Source organism: Peromyscus leucopus, chromosome 8b, assembly GCF_004664715.2.
Source record: "Peromyscus leucopus breed LL Stock chromosome 8b, UCI_PerLeu_2.1, whole genome shotgun sequence".
NCBI lineage: Eukaryota > Metazoa > Chordata > Mammalia > Rodentia > Cricetidae > Peromyscus > Peromyscus leucopus.
In genome coordinates this window covers 60,676,347-60,700,780 of record NC_051086.1, presented here as the reverse complement: position 1 = coordinate 60,700,780, position 24,434 = coordinate 60,676,347, and the positions used below count along the sequence as shown (strand labels likewise).

General features: G+C 39.1%; 1 protein-coding gene across 3 annotated transcripts in view; it reads right to left on the bottom strand.

Annotated features, from left to right (window-relative positions):
* The window catches only part of Ssh2 (slingshot protein phosphatase 2), a 257,691-nt gene that overhangs the window by 58,262 nt on the left and 174,995 nt on the right, over window positions 1–24,434 (bottom strand). For all 3 annotated transcript variants that reach the window (XM_028866803.2, XM_037201496.1, XM_028866804.2), the window contains 2 exons: window positions 11,663–11,766; window positions 5,916–5,980 (listed from right to left, as the gene is read on the bottom strand). In XM_028866803.2, coding sequence (XP_028722636.1) covers window positions 5,916–5,980; window positions 11,663–11,766 — 169 coding nt within the window. The remainder of the gene's footprint in view (window positions 1–5,915; window positions 5,981–11,662; window positions 11,767–24,434) is intronic.

The following is a 24,434-nucleotide window of genomic DNA, read 5'->3' as shown; positions in this document are numbered from 1 at the left end:
CCCATAAATTGTTATTTTAACCAGACAAGCTGGTGCAGGTAAAATCAGATTTGAAAAAATTTAATTAATGTATGCACATGAATGATGTGTGTGTACCATGGTGCACGTATGGAGGTCAAAGGACAGACAGCCTGTAAGAGATTGTTTTCTCCTTCCGCCATGCGGGGCCTGGGGATCAAACTCAGGTCAGCAGGTTTAGCAGTTGGTCTCACACTTGCTGTGTAGCCTGGGAGGAGAATTACCTGGAATTTCTGATCTTCCCAGTGCAAGGATTACAGGCAAGTGCTATCATGCCTGGTGTATACGGTACTGGAGTTAGAACCCAGGGCATCATACATATTAGTTAGGCACTCTACCAACTGAGCTATATCCCTAGCCCCAGAAAGTCTAATAAACAAGATTTCAGATCTTATTACATGTTTAAACTTGAGCATGCCTTGGCAATCTTTAAACTAAATGTTCAATTTCTAAAATGTGTTAGAAGCACTTTTACCTGCAAATACAAATGGTGTGGAAACAACTGAACTATGATTCTGAGGAATTAAAAAAAAATTGAAACATTTTTCATTAGTTATGTGTTGTGAATATGTGTATACTGTTGTATATGTGTATATAGCATATATGTGTATACTGTGTGTGTGTGTGTGTGTGTGTGTATGTGTGTGTGTGTGTGTGTGTGCGTGCACTGTGTATGTGGGTGTCTTCTCCAATTATTCTCTGTCATATTTTCTGAGATAGGCTCTTTTCCTGAAACTTGAGCTCACCAATTTGGCTAGACTGGATGGCGAGGCAAAAGCAGGGGATCCTTAGGGCTTGCTGGTCATCCTGTCTAGCCAAATTGGTCGCCTCTCCAGTGCTTGGATTACAGATATGTACTATTAACACCGGCTTTTTTAAAAAAAATCTCATGTTCTCAGGGCTGTGCAATAAGCACTATACTGACTAAGCCATCTCTTTAACTTTCTCTGTCTGATGGTTCATACACCAACTGATTGGTTAAGTCAAGGCTGATGAAAGAAAAAAGTCTTCCTAAATATAGTCTATAATGCTTGATATCTGGCTCAAGACATTTTGGTAAGTGATATTCAGTGCAAACATTTCCTGTCTTTTTAATATTCAACTTGATAACATCAAGAGATCATCATTCAAAGAATCACCTTAAAGCTCTCAGTCCAATTTAAGTATTGAACCTAAGTGGAACAGTTCACAGATCCTACCTGGCACAAGAGCTTTTCTCATCCCCCTCATCTAATAGCCTGAAACAGTTTTCTTGAAGCATACATCACACATTTGTTTTAATTTTATTTTCATCATAAGTCTAGACCATGCCTCTGCATGCAGTATTTATCCTCAGGGAAGCCACATTATAAAGATACAATGTCTAGACAAGCAGCTCACCCAATCTATCAGAAAGATTTCAAAAGTATGTAAGTATTAAATTCTAGCCAAAAGAACAAAGTAATATCAGTAGCTAAGATTAAAATAGACTTTAGACATGACATTAATAAATTAAAGAACACTGTCTTCAAGAGTTTGAGGAAGTGTCTGGATGAAAAAGAATATCAAGTTTTAAAAAAATCTATAAATTATATTCTGTCCAATCCCTGAAAACCATAGTCAAGGCTAAAGATATGGTTCAGTGGTAGGGAACTTGTCTAGCAAGCAAAAAAGACCCCAGGTCTGATCCCCAGCACAGTCAATACCTCCTTGCCAAATTCATGATTAATTTATTGGCATGGCAAGATACCCATGAAAAACAGGTTAAAGACATTACACAGCTTACTTTAATAAAACAACAAAACAAAATTAAGCAGGGCTGTTAATTTACCCAACTGCCCACCCTGACTCTATGTAAATACCAAAGAGAAGGAAAGTTGCTTATTCAAATAGCCAGGAATGGTTTTTCCCAGAGTGTGGGACATGGTGATTTCATCTTCATTCCTTTTTGAATTGTTTGGTTTGGAAAACAAAACCAAACTGGACACAATGCACTTATACATAGAAAAAAAAAATAAACTCATTTTCATTTGAAGAAACTTAACATATTATAAAACTAAAACCCAAAAAACTAATTTTCTAAAATTATCCTGCCAAGTTTTTAGCTTTTGCAAAAACTTCAATTGAGGCTGCTGTAAATATTCTGAAAATTGTTAATTTCTCATTTGGTTTTTAAGTAGTCCTTTGATAATTCAGAAGAGCACTATAAAACCATTTCCTTATTTAACAACTAGAAGTTTCTTAAATACTGAAGTAACATTTATACCTGTATTTGGAATTCTCCCAAAAGAAAACAATGTTTTCAACGTTTAAACAAAAAAGTGGGGTTTGGTTGAGTTATTAAGAAGAAAAAGGCTGGGCAGGGCTGGCACACATCATTAATACCAGCACTCAGGAGGCAGAGGCAGGAGGATCTCTGTGAGTTCCAGGCCAGCCTGGTCCACAGAATGAGTTCCAGTACAGCCAGGGATAGACAGTGGAACTGTGTCTCAAAAAAAAGAAGGAAAGAAAGAAAGAAAAGAAAAAAAGTGGACTTTCAGTTGACTATCCAATTTTTAACCTTATGTACAAGTCCTGAGATAAGAGCTTTAGCATTCCAAATTTAACTCCAAACAAAAGCCTTTGCTTTGGGTATACAAATGCCCCTTTCAGTTAGAAAGTGCTAATTTGTCCAAAGTCACATAATGCATTTACTTATTTTCCTGAAGATGACTCACTCAATAATCTGAAACATAATGACTATGTGTTTGTAACAATTCAAAATAACTGTAAAATGGCTTGTCATTTTAATGATTAATTCAGAGGCACAAGTTACAACTTACGTTTGAACTTACATTCTGTAAATGTAATACATACACGAGAGACTGTCAAAATCTAAAAAGTTGAAGCTGCATATTTTAGTAGGAAAAGAGGCTTTCATCCTCAACTCTGCCTCTTAACTTTATCCTTAATTCTTTCAAGTTTCATGCGTGCGGCGGGGGGATTATCCCATATTTAGGGGTTCAAACTAAAGTTCAGAAGATAATGAATGAGAAAAAGATAAAACACACAATGACATCCTTAGCTTTGGCTTTCCCACACCGCACCATGTTCAAGAGCTATCGGCAAATAGCCAGCCTGTACTAGTGACTATGGTATGGGTTATGGGAAGTTATATTCAAAGTGTGATCAGCATCTTTTGGAAACTTGTTAAAAATATAAATTATCTCTACTTCCTCCCCACCAACCAAACACTGCCAGAGAAGCCCAGAAACTGGTAGTTGACAGCAACTCTTGAGGGGATTCTGATATACCCTAAAGTCTCAGAACCACTGCTTTAGAATACTAATGCTAGAAGAACGGTGTTTCATGTCCCACAGATGGAATTTTTAAGAATTATTTGAGAAAATATATAAAAAAAATGCAGATGGCCAGAAAGATACTTCAGCAGGTAAAACTGATTGGCATACAAACCTGATGATCTGAGTCCAGTCCTTGGATTCCAGCATGGAAGGAGAAAACCAACTCCTGAAAGTTCTTCTCTGACCTCCACACTACCTCATGGCATAAGTGTCCCTACTCAGTCTCTCACACATACACACAAATACACAGATATACACACGTGAAATACTTTTTAAAATGCAGACAATGATGGGAAAATGGCACAGCAGGTAAAATCTCAGTGAGAGACCTTATTTTTAAAAAATAAGGTAGAGTGTGGTGGAAAAGACACCTAATGCCACCCTACTGCTTCCACATGCACACACATGGTGAATGTACTTGCACATATGTATACAGCATACATAAATTATTAAAATTTTTAAGAAAAAATGTGGCAGGGTAGTGATGGTGCACGCCTTTAATCCCAGCACTCAGGAGGCAGAGGCAGGTGGATCTCTGTGAGTTTGAGGCCAGGACAGAGTGAGTTCCAGGACAGAAAAAAAAAAAAAAAAAGAAAAGAAAAGAAAAAGTGTGCATCAATCAATTAATAAACGGATAAGGTAGAGAGTGATTAAAAAGGAGAGCTATTGAGGAGGATGATACTTAACATTAACCTCTGGCTTCTACATGTATACGTACACACACAGCACAGAGTCAGCATTTGAGAGAAAAAGTAAAGTAAATGATGAATCGGTGATTACCAGAGTGTTCAGAAGCTTGATCAACTTTCTACAGTCAATCTCATACTTTACTCATGATCTCTCTTCTTGGACAGAAAGTAGAAGCTAGCTATTTGAATTTAATATGCTTGTAGCTTAGTCAACTTCCAAGTTACTGCTTTAACCTAGAGGGTCTGGTGACCACACACTTTAATAACAACTGCCTAGTGTACTTCCTTCTGTCTATTCTGAATTAGCTTCTAGAGAATCTTCCTTAGACACTGTAGCTGGTTCATGTTATTTTTTGGCTCAAAAAACTTGTATTTCACAACTGCCTCATGAAGAGGGAGGGGTATTGACTAGCTCTATAGTAATCTAGGGATCAAATACAAATGTAAATGTGAGATAAGCCACATGGATTCTAAACAAGTAAAGCCACATGCTCATCTCATGTCGTTTTTTCATCCTCCCATGCCCATCCAGAGATGGAGTCTCAGGTTGTCCTGAACTCATTCTGTAGACCAGATCCACCTGCTTTTGTCTCTCAAGTGCTAGTATTAAAGCTGTGACCATTATGCCTAGGTGTTTTGTCTTTGAGACAGTGTCTTGCTAGTGTACTATTCTATCTAGACCAGGCTGGCCTTGAACTTGAAGTAATACTCTTGTCTGGGATGAGAGGTGTGTACCACTCTGCTAGGTATTCATTCTATTTTGGTTTTCTTATTTTTATTACAGTCAGAAAAGTAACCATGTAAAAAAGACACATGACTTCCAAGTGTCCAGGAGACAACAGGGTAGGCAGATTATAGCAAACCTCAACCCAGCAGGATCTCTACATGCCAATCTAGTTGTGTTTTGTCACATGAGGATAAAATCTTGGCACTGCCAGAAGTTTAATCTTCTGAAGACCCAGATTTTTGACTTTTATATGTAATCCAGCTTTAACATTCTGGGTAATATAAAAAATAAATCAAACCAAACAGCTGTGTGTTCTAAACAGAATCTATCTCCAGTCTGTGACCTGCTTGCTTGAGAGCTCTGTTTATGGCATTAAATCCTTCCTCCTCACTGGCCTGCCTCACTTCTACAGCAGCATTTCATTCATTATCCTCCTCTTCTTCTTTTTTGAGACAAGGTCTCTTTATATAGCCCTAGCTGTCCTGGAGCTTGCTTTGTAGAACAAGCTGGGCTCGAACTCAGAGCAATCTACCTGCCTCTGGCCCCAAGTGCTGGGATTAAAGGCATGCAGCTACCATACCTGGCCCCCATTTCATACTTCTTAATGTGTCTATTTAATCCTGTCAACTGTGATAGCAGTCAACGAATGAGGAAAAGGGCAAAGACAGCCTAAGGTAACTTGTCCAGCATAACATGATTAGCCCAGGTCTCTTGACTCAGTCAGTAACAATTGCTAGTTATTTCACTCATACCTCGTCCCTTCCTTTACATCCTTTTGCTTAAGCTATGTTCTTATTTAGGATGAACTCTGTCTGCTTAATCTCATCATCTTTTAAGATCTGCTCAAGTTCCACTGTTTAGCATAAAACCTTCTCAACCAGGTCAAATTCCCAAGTTTTCTCCTCTTTTTCTGAACTTCAATTGTTATGGACAATAACTTACAAATCAGTACTTAACAACAATCTTGAGCCATCAGAGTATTTTATATCACTTCATATTATGTTTTACAAGAATTAAATTCTCAGCTTGATTGGGATAGGTCATTCTTCATTTCTATTCCACCTAGTACTTAGCATTGTGTTTTAACAAAAATTGACTTCAATATTGGCTAAATTAGGCAGCCTTTTGAGGAAGACAATGACGATAATGCCATTAACTTACCAGCCTTATGTTGTCTTCTGGGCGGAGTAATATGAACATTGCTTGAAGATGTTGTTGGAGATCACCTGGTGAGATTTACAAAGCAAAGGATGATTAGTCTCCATTCAAAAATCAATAGAGAGGATTCCTTCTACCTTGGCCACATGTAAAGTTATGATTTACTGAGAAGAGTTAATTTTTTTTTTTTACATTTTAATTTATTTTAGTGTGTGTGTGCATGCCCACGTGCTCATGTATCATGGCACTTTCCATGGAGGTTGTGGGGATTGGTTCTCTCTTCCACTATGTGGGTGCCAGGGATTGAACTTGGATTGTCATACTTGGCAGCAAGCACCTTCACCCATGGAGCCCTCTCATAAATTTTTGTTATTGTTTAGGACTGGGTCTCACTATATATCCCTGGCTGATCTGAAACTCCATATGTAGATGAGGATGGCTTCCAATTTACAGAGACCTGCCTGTCTCTGGAGTGCTGGGATTAAAGGGGTGAGCCACCATGCCAAGCTCCATCTCATATTTTTATTATGAGTGTAGGTGCTCAATGAGGCCAGAAGAGGGTGATGGAATTGGTTGTGGGCCAACTGATGTGAGTGCTGAGGACAAACTTGGGTCCTCTATAAGGGAAGTGTGTGATTTTACCTGCTGAGCCATCTGACCAGGTGCCTGAGTCACAGAAATCAGTTAAGATTGTTGGTTTAACGTTTTTGTTTGTTTGTTTTTTGAGACAGGGTTTCTTTGTGTAGTTTTGGAGCCTGTCCTGGATCTTACTCTGTAGGCCAGGGTGGCCTCGAACTCACAGAGATCTGCCTGGCTCTGCTTCCCGAGTGCTGGGATTAAAGGTGTGTATTGCTGCCTGGCTTAATTTTTTAAATAGTAAGAGATTAGTAGGCTGTATTTTTATATATTTACTTTCAGTGTATAGTATGTTAAAATTTATATCTGTCCTAGAGAAGATATACTTGAGAACAATCTCTATTTCATACAATGGTAAAAGTGGATGAGCAATCTGTTGGTGGAGTCCCATAAAGGGTAGTAAAAGAACTGTATAAAGAATTATCCTTGAGTTTTGAATGGTATACATAATATCTTCTTCTGTAATAATAATACTAAAATGCCTTTAACTTAAATACTGTTATATTCCCTTTATTTTCAATAGTTTAAAATGGTTAATGGATGATATTAAAATGAGAATACTTATTAAATAGAACATATTAGGAATAGTTATTCTCCTGAACATATTAGATGCTTTAACATGGCCAACTATTTGAAACCTAACTTATTCTTACATATTTTTTAAAACTAAGTTGAAAATCTCTGTAGTAAGATTTAAGATACTAGCACTCAGGAGGCAGAGGCAGGCGGATCTCTGAGATCAAGGCCAGCCTGGCCTATTCAGTGAGCTCCAGGCCAGCCAGGGCTATGCGGTGAGACCTTGTCTCAAACAACAACAACAAACCAAAAACAAAAGAGACTAGGATACAAACAAAACAAAACAAAACCCTGTGGAAACTCATATTTTATAAGCTTGTGGAGGTACACACACACACACATTTAAAAAGAATAGGAATTTGAACACAGATATATTGTATGGGTGGACAATGATTCTCACAGAAGACATGGGTTATTAATTGAAAATCACCAGCACTAGATATGAGTTCCCTCTCTATACATTATTAGTTAGGGAGGCTCGACAGGTACCGCCCCCCCCCCCAAAATATAGGCTATTGTCATTGCTCTTAGTTGCCTACCAGAACTAGATGGTATGCCCCTATTGCTGCAGACACAATATACTTTGGTTGCAGGACACAGAAATCAAGCTGGAATTGACCTGAAAGTTCTTCCTGCTGACCAACTTTCATAGTGCCAGAAGGTGGTATACAGGCCACTGTGGGGAGCAAAGCTATGCAGTCACCCCTGCATGCTGTACTACTCATCTCCCAGACAAGATGCTCTCACTGGTGCAATGGTGGCACGAAGGTGAGGGGCTTTTAGATTGGATTTGGCTTGTTCCACAAGAAAGAGTTTAGGCCTGGAACTGTAAACCTGGTCAAAGCTCAAGGTTCTGGAGCAGAGGCTCTGCGGAAGAACCTATTACTGTTGTTTTCTTAAACAACATGTTGTTGGACTACCTTGTTAATATTTATTCTTATACTCATAGATTAGTACTGCCCTCAACCTTGACCAGAGAAACTTCTTTCTGCAGTGGTCAACAGTTATATGCACACTCCTAACTGCTCAAGATGCTCATCCCTAAATAGAACACCTATCCACCTCTCAGGCTTCAACAAAAGTTCTGGAAAATTGCAGAAGGGCAGCAGGAATGTAAGAGCTAGAGGCTAGGAAGGAATGTGAAATGCTGGGCAGTACACCCTGGAACTCACTGAAGCTATGGTTACCAGCACAAGATCAAGTCAAATAAGATCAGTAAACATTCTAATAGACAGTACTAATTGGACTTAGTGGGTTCTTAACAAAAAAAGGGAAGACCATGAAAGGGAGAGAGGTATGTGCTAGAGGTGCCTGAGGAAGTAGGAGGGAGGAGCTGGGAGTTCCTGGGGGAGTAGAAAGGGCATTGGGGATGCATACAATCAAGGTTGTTTGCATTATGAAACCATCAAAGAATATATATATATATATATGCTGTTAGAGATGGCTCAGCAGTTAAGAACAGTTGCTACTCTCTTCCACAGGACTGGGTCAACTACCTATATCTCCAGCTTCAGGGGATTTGACACTGCTGGCCCCCTCAAGCATCTGCAATCATGTGCATATACCCACATGTAGACACATACCTATACATAATTAAAATAATAATAAGCCTTTAAAAAAAGAGAGACCAGTAAAAAAAAAAAGATTTAAGACACATATTTTTTTCATTTCCCTCTTCTGTACTAGGAAATCTGAGGATTTGGCTAACAGGGGCAGCAGATAATATGCTGTCACAAATGATAACACTCTAAGAACCCAAGGCTTTATTTCTACCCACCTATGGCCCTTTTTAAAGAGTTTTAAGATGTCTGATACAGTCATATAACCATAGATGCCAGTATAGCTGGTTTTCATACTAGGCTTGAAACCTATATATATAATTTTCTTTGTGTTCACTTCATAGCTTTTAAGTATGACATTAGCTATGCAAGAAGTAGTGTGAGGTAGGAAGAAAAAGATGCAAGTAGGTGTGATTAAAAGCTTGACAAGTTTGGAAACCTTTTCTCATTTTTTTTCCTCAAAGAATAATTTTTCCCCTCCCCATTTCACTGCTTGCTTCTGACTAATTCTAGTGTAACAGAATCCTTTAACCTTCAAAATTAAAAAGAAGATCCATTTTACTATGTTTCAAGCCCAGAGATACAATCTGAAGAAGCAGGATGTGTTCTCAGGTATAAACCCAAGGGAAATGAAAATACATGTACAGATGAAAACTTATATGCAAGTTCATGCTAATTATTCATAATAGTCTACAATTTTAGCATTTGGGAGGTAGAGACAGAAGGATCAAGAGTTCAAGGTTAGCTTTGGCTACATGGTGAGTTTTGAAGCTAGCTTTGGTTGCATAAGACCTTGCCTCAAAACAAACAGTCAGGTACCCCTCCCCCCAAAATACACACACACACACACACACACACACACACACACAAAAAAAAAAAAAAAAAAAAAAAAAAAAAAAAAAAAAAAAAAAAAAAAAAAAAAACAAAACCAAAAAAACCCTCAAGTTTATACCGGGCATGGTGGCTCATAACTGCAATCAATGTACAAGAAGCTGAGGCAGGAAGATCGCTGTAAATCTGAGGCCATCCTGGGTTACAGAATGTGACTCTATCTTACAAAACAAAAAACTAAAATCAGGGCTGGTGATATACTAAAGCACTAGAGGGCTTGCCTTACATGAAACAAGGACCCTGGGTTCCATCCTTAGCACAACGAAGCAACAAACACCACCACAAACCTAAGTTCCTCTTGAAGGCCACGAGAGTAGCCCCGGAAAACACTCAAGATGCAGAACCTCTGGAGAACCCTGAACAGCAGGCCCAAATTCCTCAAGGCACCAGTGGTGCAAAGATCCACCTGAGTTATTTCAAAGTCAGACAAAACCCAGGACTCTTCCTTCTGCTGTGAGGCCTCTTATCTGAGCTGTCTGTCTAGAAGCTTAGTTTCCTTATCTATGAAAAGTTTAGCTATGAGCAAGCAGGGTATTATTTCTTACAGGGAAATTCATGTTTACAGAGACTATCAGGCAGTATACCTCTAAAGTCCCTCCTTTATTTTATAGTCTTTGCACATATTTCACCAATAGTAGCTAAATTGCAGATAAAGTTTGATTAAATAATTTTGTCATAATTTTCCTTAAGTACTTAAAGATGTTTATTAATAATATAATTTGAAAATTGTCAAACAGTATTTGGATATTTTAAATGCCCAGATTTAAAAACAAACAAACAAACAAACTCCAGGCACATTCAAAAACTACGCATAGGAACACACCATCAGACATTAAAGCGTTTGACACATGCTCTTCTGCTTAGCCAAGGCAGTTATGTGAAGATTCGGCTTGTATAAACTTCAGTTCTACATATATCATCCTGTCTGTCTAGTCTGGATCACAAGTCAATTCCATGCCGTCCGTGTTAAACCTGCTTTTTCTTTTTACTTAAGTGAACAATATCAAGTAGAAATATTTGATTATGAAAAATTCATTAAAAAAAAAAAAAGCCAACCAGGCCAGGCAGGAGCTTGAAAAGCAGCTAACCAACCTACTTCCTATTCCATGCCAGGGGGTAATTCACATAAAATATTAGTCAGACGAGTTGGATTTAGAAGAATAGTTTGTCTTCTTTTTATTGTCATAAATATCCACACCCAACAGAAATAAAAAGCTTAGCTTGGCTATTTCCTTTGAGCATTCACACTTTTTGGCAAAATGCTCAACTCCATCTATGATGGGGGATACTGAGGAGGAAGCATTGTGAAAATATACCCAAGTTAATTTTTTCAAAAGTTTTTCTCCCTTATTTAAAAAAAATGCCATTGTCACAGAGCTTTGGCAGGAAGTCATTAACATGGCCTAGGAAAACTAGTTATAATTGTGAACTGCTACATTCTAATGAGATGAAAGTCCAAACAAGAAGTAGCACAGCCTCTAAAGTAGCTGAGATTATTCTGATTCCAACTAAACTCAACTATTGACTCAATAAGATCCAGTATTTCCTGCTTTCACCTCTGATCTGTATGCTCAAGGTTCCTTCCTTGTAATTTTTTCCATTCCTGGAGGTCACAAGTCAACAAAGTTAAGGTAAAAGGTTTATGTGGTTAGCTTTAATTATCAACTTGACACAGCCTAGAATCACCTGGGAAGAGAGAGTCAATGGAGGACTGTCTACATGGGGTGGTCTGAGGGCATGCTATACAGGGGATTGTCATAACTGTTAATTGATGGGGTAAGACTCAACCCACTTTGGCTGGCACCATTCCCTAGGCATGGTGGGTCCTAAACTGAGTAAGTGTAGAGAAACTGAGCTGAGTACAAGCAAGCAAGCAAGAAAGTGAGCATGTATGCATTCATTTCTCTCTGCTCTTGACTGTGGATGTCATGTGACTACCATTTGAAATTCCTGTCTTGACTTCCCTGCAGTAATGGACTATAATCTGGAATTATGAGCTAAAACAAACCCTTTCTTCCTAGAATTGCTTTTTGTTTTGATATCTTATCCTAGCAACAAAAGGAAACAAGAATATATATGCGGTTTTACCTGCATGCTTGTTGCGTCTGTGGCTGATTCTTGGTGTAGACGAGCCATTCCCTCGTGGTAGAAAAAGGGCAGCACCTTTGACAGTTAAAAAGCTCTCGCTGATGCTGTAAGGAAAAAGGTAAGAGAAAAATTACTTAAGGATGTAAAGTAAATAGGATGGAGACCCAGTTTAGGATTTCTCTCTCTTCTCTACCCAAAGTTAAAACTTCACAGGGTGAAGTATGCCTTTAATCCTAGCACTAGAAAGGCAGACACAAGCATCTGATCTCTGTGAGCTCAAGGCCAGCCAGCCTGGGCTACAAAGCAGCAAGCTTCATGCAAATCAGGGTCACAGAGTGAGACACACCATCACAAAAAATCTACACACACACACACACACACACACACACACAAACCAAACAAAATGAAAAGGAAATTAAAGCAAACAATAACAACAAACCCAAATTAAAAGATCAATTAAAAAATTAAAAATAAAAAACACAAACAAAACCAAAATTGAACAGTTTCAAGAGGAGAGATTATTCTTTATTCTGGTTGCTCACATATAGTTCTGCCTACTCTAGATAGTTTTTCTAAAACAAAACTTAAAATATTCTATTTAAATTACATGGCAGAAGTTAAGAAAAACTTTAAATAAATAAAAGGGCAAAGACTCTGGAACAAGATTGTAAGGGTCTGAATCCCAGCTCTATTGCTATGTGGTTATTTATTCTTCTATAAAATGAGGTTATGAGAAGTCAGTGAACACACAGCTTCCTTAGGTAGTACCTGGGTTCACAGAAGTAAGTCTTCCCCCAACCCTGAAACAGGGTTTCTCTGTGTAGCCCTAGCTGTCCTGAGGCTCATTCTGTAGACCAGGCTGGCCTCAAACTCAGTAGTCTGTCTGCCTCTACTTCCCCAGTGCTGGGATTAAAGGTGTGAGCCACCACTGCCTGGCAGAAGTAAGCTCTTAATAAATATTAGATATTATTAGTGATTAGTGATAGTGTTTCAATGGTGTTCTGATAAGATGTAAAACATTCTCTGTTTTCTTTTTCAAAATTAAGTTTCCTTTTTAATTTTTGTGGTGCTAGGTCCTGGGATCAAACCCAGGGCCTCACATATGCTTGATAATTACTTTATCACTGAGCTGTACCAAGCATTGCCCAGAAATGCTTCAATGTTTATTTATAACAGAGCCAGAGTTTGGAAGAACACTTATATTAAACACACACACACACACACACACACACACACACACACACACACACCCCATCTCAAGTGTGAACTCAAAACTGTATCCTCATTAAATAGAACAGTGGTTATCAACACCTGCAAAGGATAATATGGAGGGGGGTATAAAGAGGGGATGATGGTTGGTGGGTATAGGAGTCTAGTTGGAGAAGACTAACAGTTTCTAATGTTCTATAGCATAGTAGGATAACTATAACTGATCACAAGTGTATGCTTCAAATTAGCTAGAAGATTTTGAAGGTTCCTAATATAAGGAAATTATAAATGTCTGAGGAGATGAATATAACCTATAAGTCCTCAGATCTACCATTGGACACTGTATACAGAGGGGTGGAGAGGTGGTTCACCAGTTAAGAGCACCTGTTCTTCCAGAGGGTCCAGGTTAAATTCCCAGTACCCATATGGTGGCTCAAAACCATTCAGTTCCAGGGGATTCAACAAGCAAACACATAGTGCACACACATGTACACAGGCAAAACATCCATACACTTCAAGTAAAAATAAACCAATCTAAAGAAATAAAAAAAATTGTATATGGGTATCAAAATATTACATTTGATCTCATAAATATGTACAACTTCTGTGTGTAAATTAAAAATAAACAACTAAAATTGCACTCTTAGTAGCTGCATCTCCACATGCACTGGAGAGGACTAGCACAGAGGAAGTGTGCTTTACTTCCTGGAGACCTCCCATGGGAGGCTGATAACAGAAGTGGAGAATTATTGCTTAGAACAGAAGATAGTCAAAATTATAATTACAAGTGGATAGAAACAAAAGACATATCGAAATTTCTTTCGTAACAATGGACTTAACAAGCCTTTCATTATTATCCACAGAATCTGAAAAGGGGAGAAAGTCAGAACTTTTAAGACACTCATGGCGAAGTTTAGAAACATGTAATAGAGGTTTCTAGGTATGCCCCTGAGGATTTAGTGCTATTCTGGGTTGGCCAGTGTATGCAAACAACACTGCCTACTCAAACTTTCTACTTGGAAAAATCTAATTGACATCGTAAATTTACACTGTCCAAGCTAAGTTACTGGGCTGGGGACACGGCTTCCAGGTAGAGCACTTGCCTAGCATGTGCAAAGACCTCAGCTTAACCCTCAGTACTGTAAAACCAAACCAAACATAACCAGAAACAACAAAGAAAGAACCTCTCTAAACCTTTCCTGGGGTTCTGGGGACCAAACGCAGAACTCCCACAACTAGGCAAGAACTCCTCACGACTGACTCCTAGATTCATCTGCACAGTTGTTTGGGACAAATGTGGAACAGTCAAGTTGGCCTTCATGTCTTTTTATCTCCCCACGATATATCTCTAATCCATCTGCAAATCCTATGGGTTGTACTCTCAAACTCACTTTGGATCTGTCCATCTACTTCCATCATCATCTTGACTCTGGTCCACAGTACTGCCATTTTCTTCTTATGCTGTTGTTTGCTTGGGCTTTTTAAAAAGTGTTTTAGCAGGGTGGTGGTGGCTTATGCCTTTAATCCCAGCACTCAGGAGGCAGAGGCAGGTGGATCTGGGTTCAAGGCCAGCTGGTCTACAGTGCTAGTCCAAGGTCAGCCAGGGATATACAAGGAAACCCTGTCTCAAAAAAGCAACCAACCAACCAAACACAAAAAGTGTTTTCACTGAGGGATTCAAGTTTGCTGATGTAACTGGGTCTTAGCTACTCCTCTGATTTTTTGAGGTAAGAGTTCATGTAGCCATGTTGGTCTTGAACTTGCTATATAGCTAAGGATGACTCTGAATATCCTATTGTATCCACTTCCCAAGTACTGGGGTTAAGGTTTGAGCTGTCATGTCCAGCCAATAGTTCTTTAGTAGTGAAAGACAGTATTATATTGAACTGCAATTACTTTTCTAGCATTTACTAGACTGACTTGTAAACAGTCAGTAGCTGTCCAATAAATTTTTGTTAGAAGAATGGTGAAAGAGTAAAAACAGATAAAGAAAGAAAGAAAGAAAGAAAGAAAGAAAGAAAGAAAGAAAGAAAGAAAGAAAGAAAGAAAGAAAGAAAGAAAGAAGTTTCCTGTTTTGCTTTTGAAGTAGAGTATCATGTAACCCAGGCTGGTTTCATTCACTTATATAGTTTAGGATGATGACGTGGCTCTCTTCCTCCTGCCGTCACCTCTCCAGTGTTGGTATTATAGACAAGCGCTAACACAATCTGGGTGTTTACTTTGTAATAAAAGCTTCTTAAATAAGTTTTCAAACAGATGGGCAAGGTGACAAATGCCTTTAATTCCAGCACCCAGGAGGCAGAGGCAGTGAATGTAAGTTTGAGGACAGCCTGGTCTACATAGTAAGACCACCTCAAAGCAAATCAAAACAAACAAACAAGCAAACAAACAAAACAAAACCTTTTAAATGTATAGAAAAGTAGTGTGTATGTATGTATATATATGTATATATATATATATATATATGCATGTGTGGGTGTGTGGGTGTGTGGGTGGCAAGGCTGGAGAGATGGTTCAGGGGTTAAAGTTCGTGCTGCTTTTGTAGATTACACATGTTTTGTAGATTACTACATGAATAGGCTCACAACTGCCTGGAACTCCAGCTCCAGGGGAACCATCCCCTTCTTGCTTCCTCAAGCACTTTCACACACTTGGCGCATATACATATACGCAGGCGCGCGCACGCACGCGCGCACACACACACACACACCATAGATAAGTAAATAATTTTTTTTTTTTAAGTAGGAAGAACTTATGAACACCCATATTTCTATCACATTCTAGCTTTAGTTCTTGGCTAATTTTCTTTCTATCTTCATCTCCTTCACTTTGTCTCTAACGTGACATTGTATCAGCAAAAAGCCTTTTGGTAGTTCTGTCTGCAACCACTTTTGCCCCTCTGCCACCCACTCATCAAACTGCAGCCAGTGCTTTAAAGTATATTCAGACTACAGCGTCACTGTGTACAACTCTGTAAAGGCTTCTTCCCTTCATACTTAAAAATGAAGAGCCGGTTTGCAGCTTGGTCCTCTAGGCTCATGAAACAGCCTGCAGTTCAGCCAGTTACTTCCACCTTAAGCTAGCTGCTTCTCCTTGTTGACTATGAACTATCCCTGGCCACTCTGTTTTGACTACGGTATTTCAGGTCCCTTCTCAAGGCCTTTGTATTTACCATTCTCTACTTGAGTCTTCCCTGAAACTGTTGAGTATTTAAACCTCAGCTCTACTATCACCATGCCTCTTTTCTTTTATCCCAATCACATTCTGTCCTGTTGTCATGTTTTGTCCCTTTCAGGATATTTTTGTGAACTAGATCATTTATTCACTTGTGTTCTTGATTGCAGTCATCAGCATATAAGCTCTACGGATGCAAGGTCCTTACCTTGCTCTCACTGTACCCTCAGCACTGGAAAGAAACACCACCAGAAATACAGTAAGGGCTCAAAAGATATATGAGAATACATTAACTTATCCTCGTATCCTCCCAATTTCCTGGATTCTTCTACCAGTGCAGTAGGAATAACTCCAGTTAAGAAATGGGTTATAGAGCACACTGGGTGTGGTGGCGCCTGTTTTTAATTCCAGCACTTGAGAAGTAGAGGTCGATCTCTTGTGAGGCCAGCTTCTATCTACATAGCAAGTTACAGTCCAACCAGGGCTACATTATGAGACCCTATCTTAAAAAAAGTGTTATAGAACTCCATGCATGTGGTAGATTAATGGGTCATAAAATGAAATTGTTCATGGCAAGTAAGTGGGCAAGCTGAAATCAGCTTTATAATGCTCAATTTTGGCTCAATTTCATGCTTCAATAAAGTGGTATGAGATTGATAAAACTTTTGAGGTTGTAACCAGCCAGAAAGATTGGACACATTTTTAAAAAACAAAACATAAGAATCTATAGATGTCATTTAAAAAACTTGCATGCTGGCTAGGAGAGGCTGCCTTGATTTTGTTTTGTTTTTATCTTAAAATAAAGCACAGTTCTCTTGTGGTCTGTTGCACAAGCCCTGTCTCCTGTTACATCCGTGGTGTGCACATGCCCCTGTGTTGTGGACCAGTTTCACTGACATTATGGGAACAATCTAAAACAAAATGTCTGAATGACAGGATGAGTGGGGTACACCACAGACAGGAAATGAAAGTCACACTTCTGCCAACACAGCAACTGTCTGCTTCACTAAATGAAAAAAACAAAAAAGTTAAATAGTCTACCTACTCACTAGGCAAAACTAACAGCTCTGTGCACTTTGGTTCCCAGTAAACAAAGCAGTTATCTATATCTACAAAAGAAGTATTTGCTGAGTGAGAGCTTAACAGCTGAGCATACTCCAGTCATTCCCTTTGTGAGACACAAGTAGTTTTCTTTGACAAACAGTAGTTTAAACTAACTTCCTGGTTTGGAGAGTTCTGTAATACTTTTGTTGCTCATGTGTTAAAGAATACCTATGTACATTCTTTGTGTTACACAGTTAAATATGCTTTTCAAAATGTATGTAGTGTTTTCACAAGAGTAATAGTTGGGGCAATGGGATTAGTTAATTCAAAACTGTTGGATTCTGTAACTTCATGACTAGAAGAACAGGAGGGTCTGATATGTAGCTCGGTTTGAAAAGTACTTGTTTAGCATGCACAAAGACCTGCCTTTGATTCCCAGTATGCACAGACTGGATGTGGTGACAGTGACACAAATTTGTAAAAAATCAGGGAGCCCGGTGGTGGTGGCACACACCTTTAAACCCAGCACTTGGGAGGCACAGCCAGTTAGATCTCGGTGAGTTCGAGGCCCGCCTGGTCTACAGAGCGAGAACCAGAACAGGCACCAAAACTACACAGAGAAACCCTGTCTTGAAAAAACAAACAAACAAACAAACAAACAAAAGACACAAATCAGGGATCATGCTCACATAGGCATAAGGGAAGCCAGTCTTCCTGTTTGGCTTATTTGCACAGATATCAATAGATGCACAGCAGACCCAGGTGGGTCAGGCAGAAGACCACCTAAGTGTGATAGAGGGTCCTGAGAGTGGGACTCAACGTGCTCTAGATGACACATCCCATCTATTTATTCCATGGCCTTATGAGTTCTCAAGTGATCTCAAAAGTGACATACTGTTGGTAAAAGAGAGACAAGGGATGAGCAGTAGCTGACTACATTTTATATTTCTGAGTGTGTGTGTGTGGAAGTCAATCATGTTGTCACAGATGAAGAGAAGTGGTATGAAAGTGGGAAGACAAAATCCGTAATCATGTAGAGTTTCGATGAACAAAATCAAACACTTCGTACTAAATAAAATTATATGTAAATTTAATTTCATGTCCTTCAATGTAAGGTAAGAAACTTAGTGATCTTACAAGAATAGGAAGAAATATAGTTAGGCCAGTATCAGTGTTTCTGAAACAGCTCTTCAAAGATTCAGTAGGGAGTTGTTCTTTAAGAATCTGAGGGCCGGTCTGGTGGCTCAGTGGTAGGTAAAGGTGTTTTGCTGCCACATCTGATGACCTGGATTTAATTAAAACACAAAGGCCAAAGGACTTGAGAATCCCTATGCTAAAAAAGAAAAAACGATAGAGAAAATCCTTCTTGATCTAAAGATAATAAAACAGCTCTTAGAGGATTGTGACAGTGATACTGCTCTTCAGTCTTTATGGAAATAAAGCTCAAAGACGTCTGTGTTTCTCTTTGCCATAGGATTACTACTTAGCAAAGGAAAGGCATTCCTGGTTACATACAAGAAATGAGTTAATAAGCTAACCCAGCTACATGCTAAGTGCTAGACACTAAGTGCTGCACTTCACCTTTAGAACACAACCTACTGTTTTTAGTTCCACTTAGTTCCATGCCTACTTACTTGTAGGCATCAGAGGGGCTCGAAACAGTATATGCCCAAGATCAAACAGCTAGTAACCTCAGAGCAAGGATTCAAGACCTGATGTAAAAGCCCTTGCCTCTGACTGATTCTTCTATGTTACTCTAGTTTTAGGAACAGTATAACAGATGAAGTACAGTATCTTCTCTACAGAGAATTTTAAAAGAGAATTTAAAAGTAGAGTACAGAGTGAGAGAACTAAAGGTAATGAAGAACATCTGGCTGAGAGATTAATCTAATTGGGCTGGATAATTAAGAACTGCAACCTCTGCTGGGAATGACAGTAGCATTTCAGTCTCAAAAATGGGGCAAAGAGCACTGTGTTCTTTGGGCAAGCACCCTTACCCAAACCCTTCAGATCAAAAATCACTTCCTAAAGCATGGCATTTGTTAACTGGCAGTTTTTTCCCTCAGGTAAATTGTATAAAGGAAAAGGTCACCTAAGGGAAGGAAGAAAATACTTAGCCATTCTGAGATTGGAATAATCTTTGAGGACTGTGGTCATAGTGGTCGCCTGTGACCAGATAAGAAGGTTAAGGAAAAAAAACAAAGCAATACATACCTGGCCAAATTTGACTGAATGTTGACTGGACCAGAAATTCTGTTTTATAATGAAACATCCACAGAAAGAAATTGCTGTGGGATGTTCTGTATGTTAAATGTGTTGTTCTGATTGGTTAATAAATAAAACATTGATTGGCCAGTAGCCAGGCAGGAAGTATAGGTGGGACAAGGAGAGAGGAGAATTCTGAGAAGTGGAAGGCTGAGGCAGAGAGACGCTACCAGCTGCTGCCATGACAAGCGAGATGTAAGGTACCAGTAAGCCACAAGCCACATGGCAACTTATAGATTAGTAGAAATGGGTTGATTTAAGCTATAAGAACTGTTAGCAAGAAGCCTACCACGGCCATACAGTTTGTAAGCAATATAAGTCTCTGTATGTTTACTTGGTTGGGTCTAAGCAGCTGTGGGACTGGCAGGTGAGAGAGATTTGTCCTGACTGTGAGCCAGACAGGAAAACTCTAACTACAAGAAATGGGTAGTTTACTATGAGAATGAAAGTTTCAGGGATGGAAAGATGGCTCAGCAGTAAGACCACTGGCTGCTCTTACAGAGGACCTGAGTTCCAAGAACCTATACAGCATCTCACAACCACCCATAACTCCAGTTCCAGCAGATTCCCTCTTCTGGCCTCTTCAGGCACCAGGCACTCATGTGATACACATATATAAATGTAGGCAAAACACTCATAAAAATAAAAATAAACAAATCTTTAAAAGTTATTTTTTTAGAAAGGAATTTCACTATGTGAATATAATATTCTTATTTCAACTTTAAATAAAGAAAAAATCAAAATTAAATGAAGGAAGTAGATTTTAATATTTATAACACCAGTCACTTGAATTTGTTTGGTGTTTTTTCCTGACACCAAAATTTACAGGTTAAGACTGTGAAATATTGGCTGTATACAACATCCCTGCACAAAATTAAACTGGTTGGCAGTTATGCTAAATTCAAATACATAGTTCAAGCTGTAGTATTTTTACCTTAAAGAATATTCATGTAGGATTTGTGACCTCCACATGTATGCCATGGGATGCATTTCCCCCAAACAAACACATAACACATAAATTTAAAAAGTTATTTTAAAAATCACTTAAATAAAGAATATTCATGTAGAGGAAACTTTCTCCCACATTCTACATTTAATATTTTACTTCCCTCTTTTGGTAAGCTGTCCTTGCTTAGTTGTTAAATTTCAAACACAAGAAGGGGCTAAGGCAGCTTCTGCCAATCCTTAAGTGAGAAGGACCTGCCCCTACTGAGAAAAGGGCAATTTGTAGCTACAAGTTCCAAGAGGCCAAGGGAGCACACAGCTAGAATGTCATTGTCTAGTGAAGAAACATAGCTACATACATTAAAAAGAGGATGAAAGCTGCTGTTGCTGCTGCTGCTGCTGCTGCTGGTGGGGGAGCACACACTCAAGAGGCAGAGGCAGGTAGAGTTCTGTGAGTTCAAGGCCAGATTGGTCTACAAAGCGAGTTCTAGGACAGCCAAGGTCACACAATGAAACCTTGTCTCAAAAAACCAAACCAAACTAAATCAAGCCAATCAATCAAACAAAAACAGGGTGGAAAAAGACATTATGCATTTCAGGAATGTAAGAAACTCAGAAGCATATTTCTAAGTAAGGAGAAAAACCTAACTTTGTATTCCTAAGGGAATCTAGATTACAGTGGGAGAAAACAGAAATTCAGGTATCATACTGTCCTTGGTGATTAGGCATTCCCCATTCCTATCACACAGAGCCCAACACTGGACAATACTGGAAACAGTAAATCATACCTGGAAGCCATTCCTCTGGGACATTAATCCCAGACACAGATCTATGAATACAGTAGCAAGGTTAATTCTCTCCTTATGAATATAAAAGCACAGTAGACCAATTAGCAAAACAGAAGAGCTTAGGCTTCTAGTTCTTACTGATTAACTACAACCATCAGGCCATTTTAATTCCAGCTAATTTTCCATCTAGACTCTGTTGTGCAATGCCAAGTAAAACTATAGTCAGCTTTTTGTTTTCCCTCTTTCTACTTCCTATAGTTGAAGCAGGCAGAGTCTGGGGAAGGCCCTTTGTTCAAGTCCATGAGACAAATGCCAAGGAGGACTGACCTTTCTGGTGTTTTCCCTATAGACCTTAATTGGGGAAAGGGAGAGACAAAAAATTAAAATATCAGAAAATGCCTTTTGGTTTTGTTCATTTTAAATGTTCATTTATAAATAAGATCTTACATTATATGTATGTTTGATAGAAACAATAATTTTACTGTTGGTTATACAATTCAATCCTCCAATTTAACACATCTGGTTTGATGTTTGTTATTTCTGGCTATCTAGCAACAAATATTTTCTAATAAAACCCACCTTTCTTTTTCATTTTTTCTTTCTTTCATTCATTCATGTATTTATTTTGGTATTAGAATCTTGGGTGTTGCACATGATAGACAAGTTCCTACCACTGAGGTATGTCCCAAGACGTGTGGCACGAGTCATGGCACACGAGCAAAGGACAACTTTTCTGGAGCTTGTTCTCTTATTGTTTCTGAGGCAGGGTCTCTCTTGTTTCTGCTGTTACACTTGTACTACAGGCTATCTGACCCGGGAGATTCCCCTGTCTCTACTTCCCATTTCATGATAGGAGTGCAGGGGTTATAGATGAGCACTTATGTGGGCTCATGTGGCAATAAGTGTTTTCAACCATTGAGCCATCTACCTGAACTCTCTTTTGCCTTTATTTTGAGACACTATCTCAGGGATGCCCAAAGCAGACCTTGAACCTACGATCCTCTTGCCTCAGCCTCCTGAACAGTGGTGAGGATAGGTCTGCACTATCAGACCTGGCTACTCTATTTTTTTGGAAACTCTACCAAATGTGGACTTGGTGACCTTCAGCTCAGAAACTATGAGAGGCTGTGAGGGAAGCTGGAATGTGGCTTATATCTGGCCTGATAGAATCCTTCCCCTGGGGCTAAGAATCTTAAGCAAGTGAACCAAAGGAGGAGGTATTGTAGGGTATAGTCATGTTTGCTGTAGGGAGTTGCAAGTTCTATACTAGTCTAATTCTGCTCCATGGACTTCCTAGAATATCCTCGATTTTAGCTCTTCTCTGATCTTGGTCCTTTAGCACATATCCACTAAGTATACCATGACACTGTCTAATAAGTATTTTGCTTAAGATAGGTTAAAATTCAGTTTGACTCACAAGTATCAAATGAAGTCAGAGAATCGAATTATTTGCCACAAACCACACAGCTGATTAGCAATAGAGCCAGGTTACTAAGCCCCCAAGTCATCTGACACCCAGGATGGCATTTAACCTGACAGATATTATTATCATAGGATATATTACTGTCCTAACAGTGTGAAGCAAGTAGCATTTAAAAACACATCTAGGGAGAATAGAGAGATGGTTCAGTGGTTAAGACTGCTTGCTGCTCTTACAGAGGACTGGAATCTAACAGGTGACTCACAAGCACCTGTAACTCCACCTCTGGGTACCTGACACCCTCTTCCACAGGCGCTCACATGCACCTGTGCACACACATGTGCACACTCACATATGTAAATAAAAATAATCAAAATTTAATAATAATAAAAAATCATTTTAAAAGAAAAATTAATATGTGAAGAAGCAAATTACTATAAATAAAACAAAATAAAATGTACATCTGGTCAGTCAAGTGTGATGGTGTGTGCCTATCATCATAGCACTTAGGAGGCTGAATCAGGAGAATGGAAACTAGCCTGAATTATAGAGAAAGACACTCTCTTAAATAAATAAACCAACCAACCAACCAACCACCCAAACAAAAGTCCAAGTGCCAGCTCTAGCCAATCTGTATACACAGAACAAAGGTAGACTTGATGGCAACGTTTGCTGTTTGTTCTGTTTTTCAAGCTTTTTTTTTGGCTTTTTGAGACAGAGTTTCTCTGGGTAGCCCTGGCTACAGCCCTGTGTAGTCCTGGTACTTGCTTTGTAGACCAGGCTGGCCTTGAAAGGCCAGAGTTCAGGTCTGAGTGGGAAAAGTTTAAGATATATTCCCACGAGGTAAATATTTTCATATTATCCAAGTTGCTCCCTTTTCCATTAAGTTTCTTAGGTATTAAAATTGACTTTAAAAAAATACTAAAACTAGCTATTAAAACCAAAATGTTGGCAGGGTATAGTAGCACATCCCTTTAATCCCAGCACTCAGGAAGCAGGGAAGCAGGTGCATCTCTGTGAGTTTGAGGCCAGCCTGGTCTACATAGAGTTTCTGGTCAGTTAGGACTACACTGTGAGACCCTGCCTCAAAACAAAACAAAACAAAACAAAACAAAACAAAACAAAACTGAACCATCAATGAACCAACCAAAAGCCCCCACATACTCCCCCTCCCACAAAATCAACCTCAAATGTCAGGAAGACCATTGGCCTTTAAATGAAGGCAGGCAAGTGTACCACAGTGAAGAAGTGGATGACTACCCAGTCCTTGGTTTCTTTATGGTATTCTAGGAGACTAAGAACATTTCTTTCTGCATATTATCTGACCACATGCCCATTTCATCTGTTTACAGAGACTTAAAGCATTTAGCATTTGGTTTGTGTTTTAAAAGAACTACTAAACATGAAAGACCAGAGCTTCATATAGTAGCAGAGGGGCCCAATTTATACCTTTTGTGAGACTAGTGTAGATCTAAAATAATGTTGACTTCAAGATAGAGAAGAGGATGTATTCTTGGATTCCTTCAAGTTGCTCCCACCTCTGACGCAGCAGCCTGGCTCCCAAACACTTTCGGAGTCAAGCCTGAGTTCAGACCTGCCTACGACAGCCTGTTGCCTTGCAGTCTCTGCAGCGGCCATGGCAAAGCTCAGTTTCGACCTTGTCTCTAGCAGCCATCCAAAAATAACTCTCCTAAACAACAGAACCACCACAAAAACACTGAGTGTCCATGAAAACAGGTGGTCAGAACACACAACAGGCCACAGACTTCTGGTAACTGACAGTGATGGCAAGTTTTGTTTTTTTGAGGAAGTCTTTCTCCAAGAAGAGGAGAAACTGCTTCACATTAAAGGAGCCCATTTCCCTTGCTAGCTGAGTTGACTGAGCTCATCCCTAAAGTCTAGATTCAAACATTCCTTTTGAAAGGAA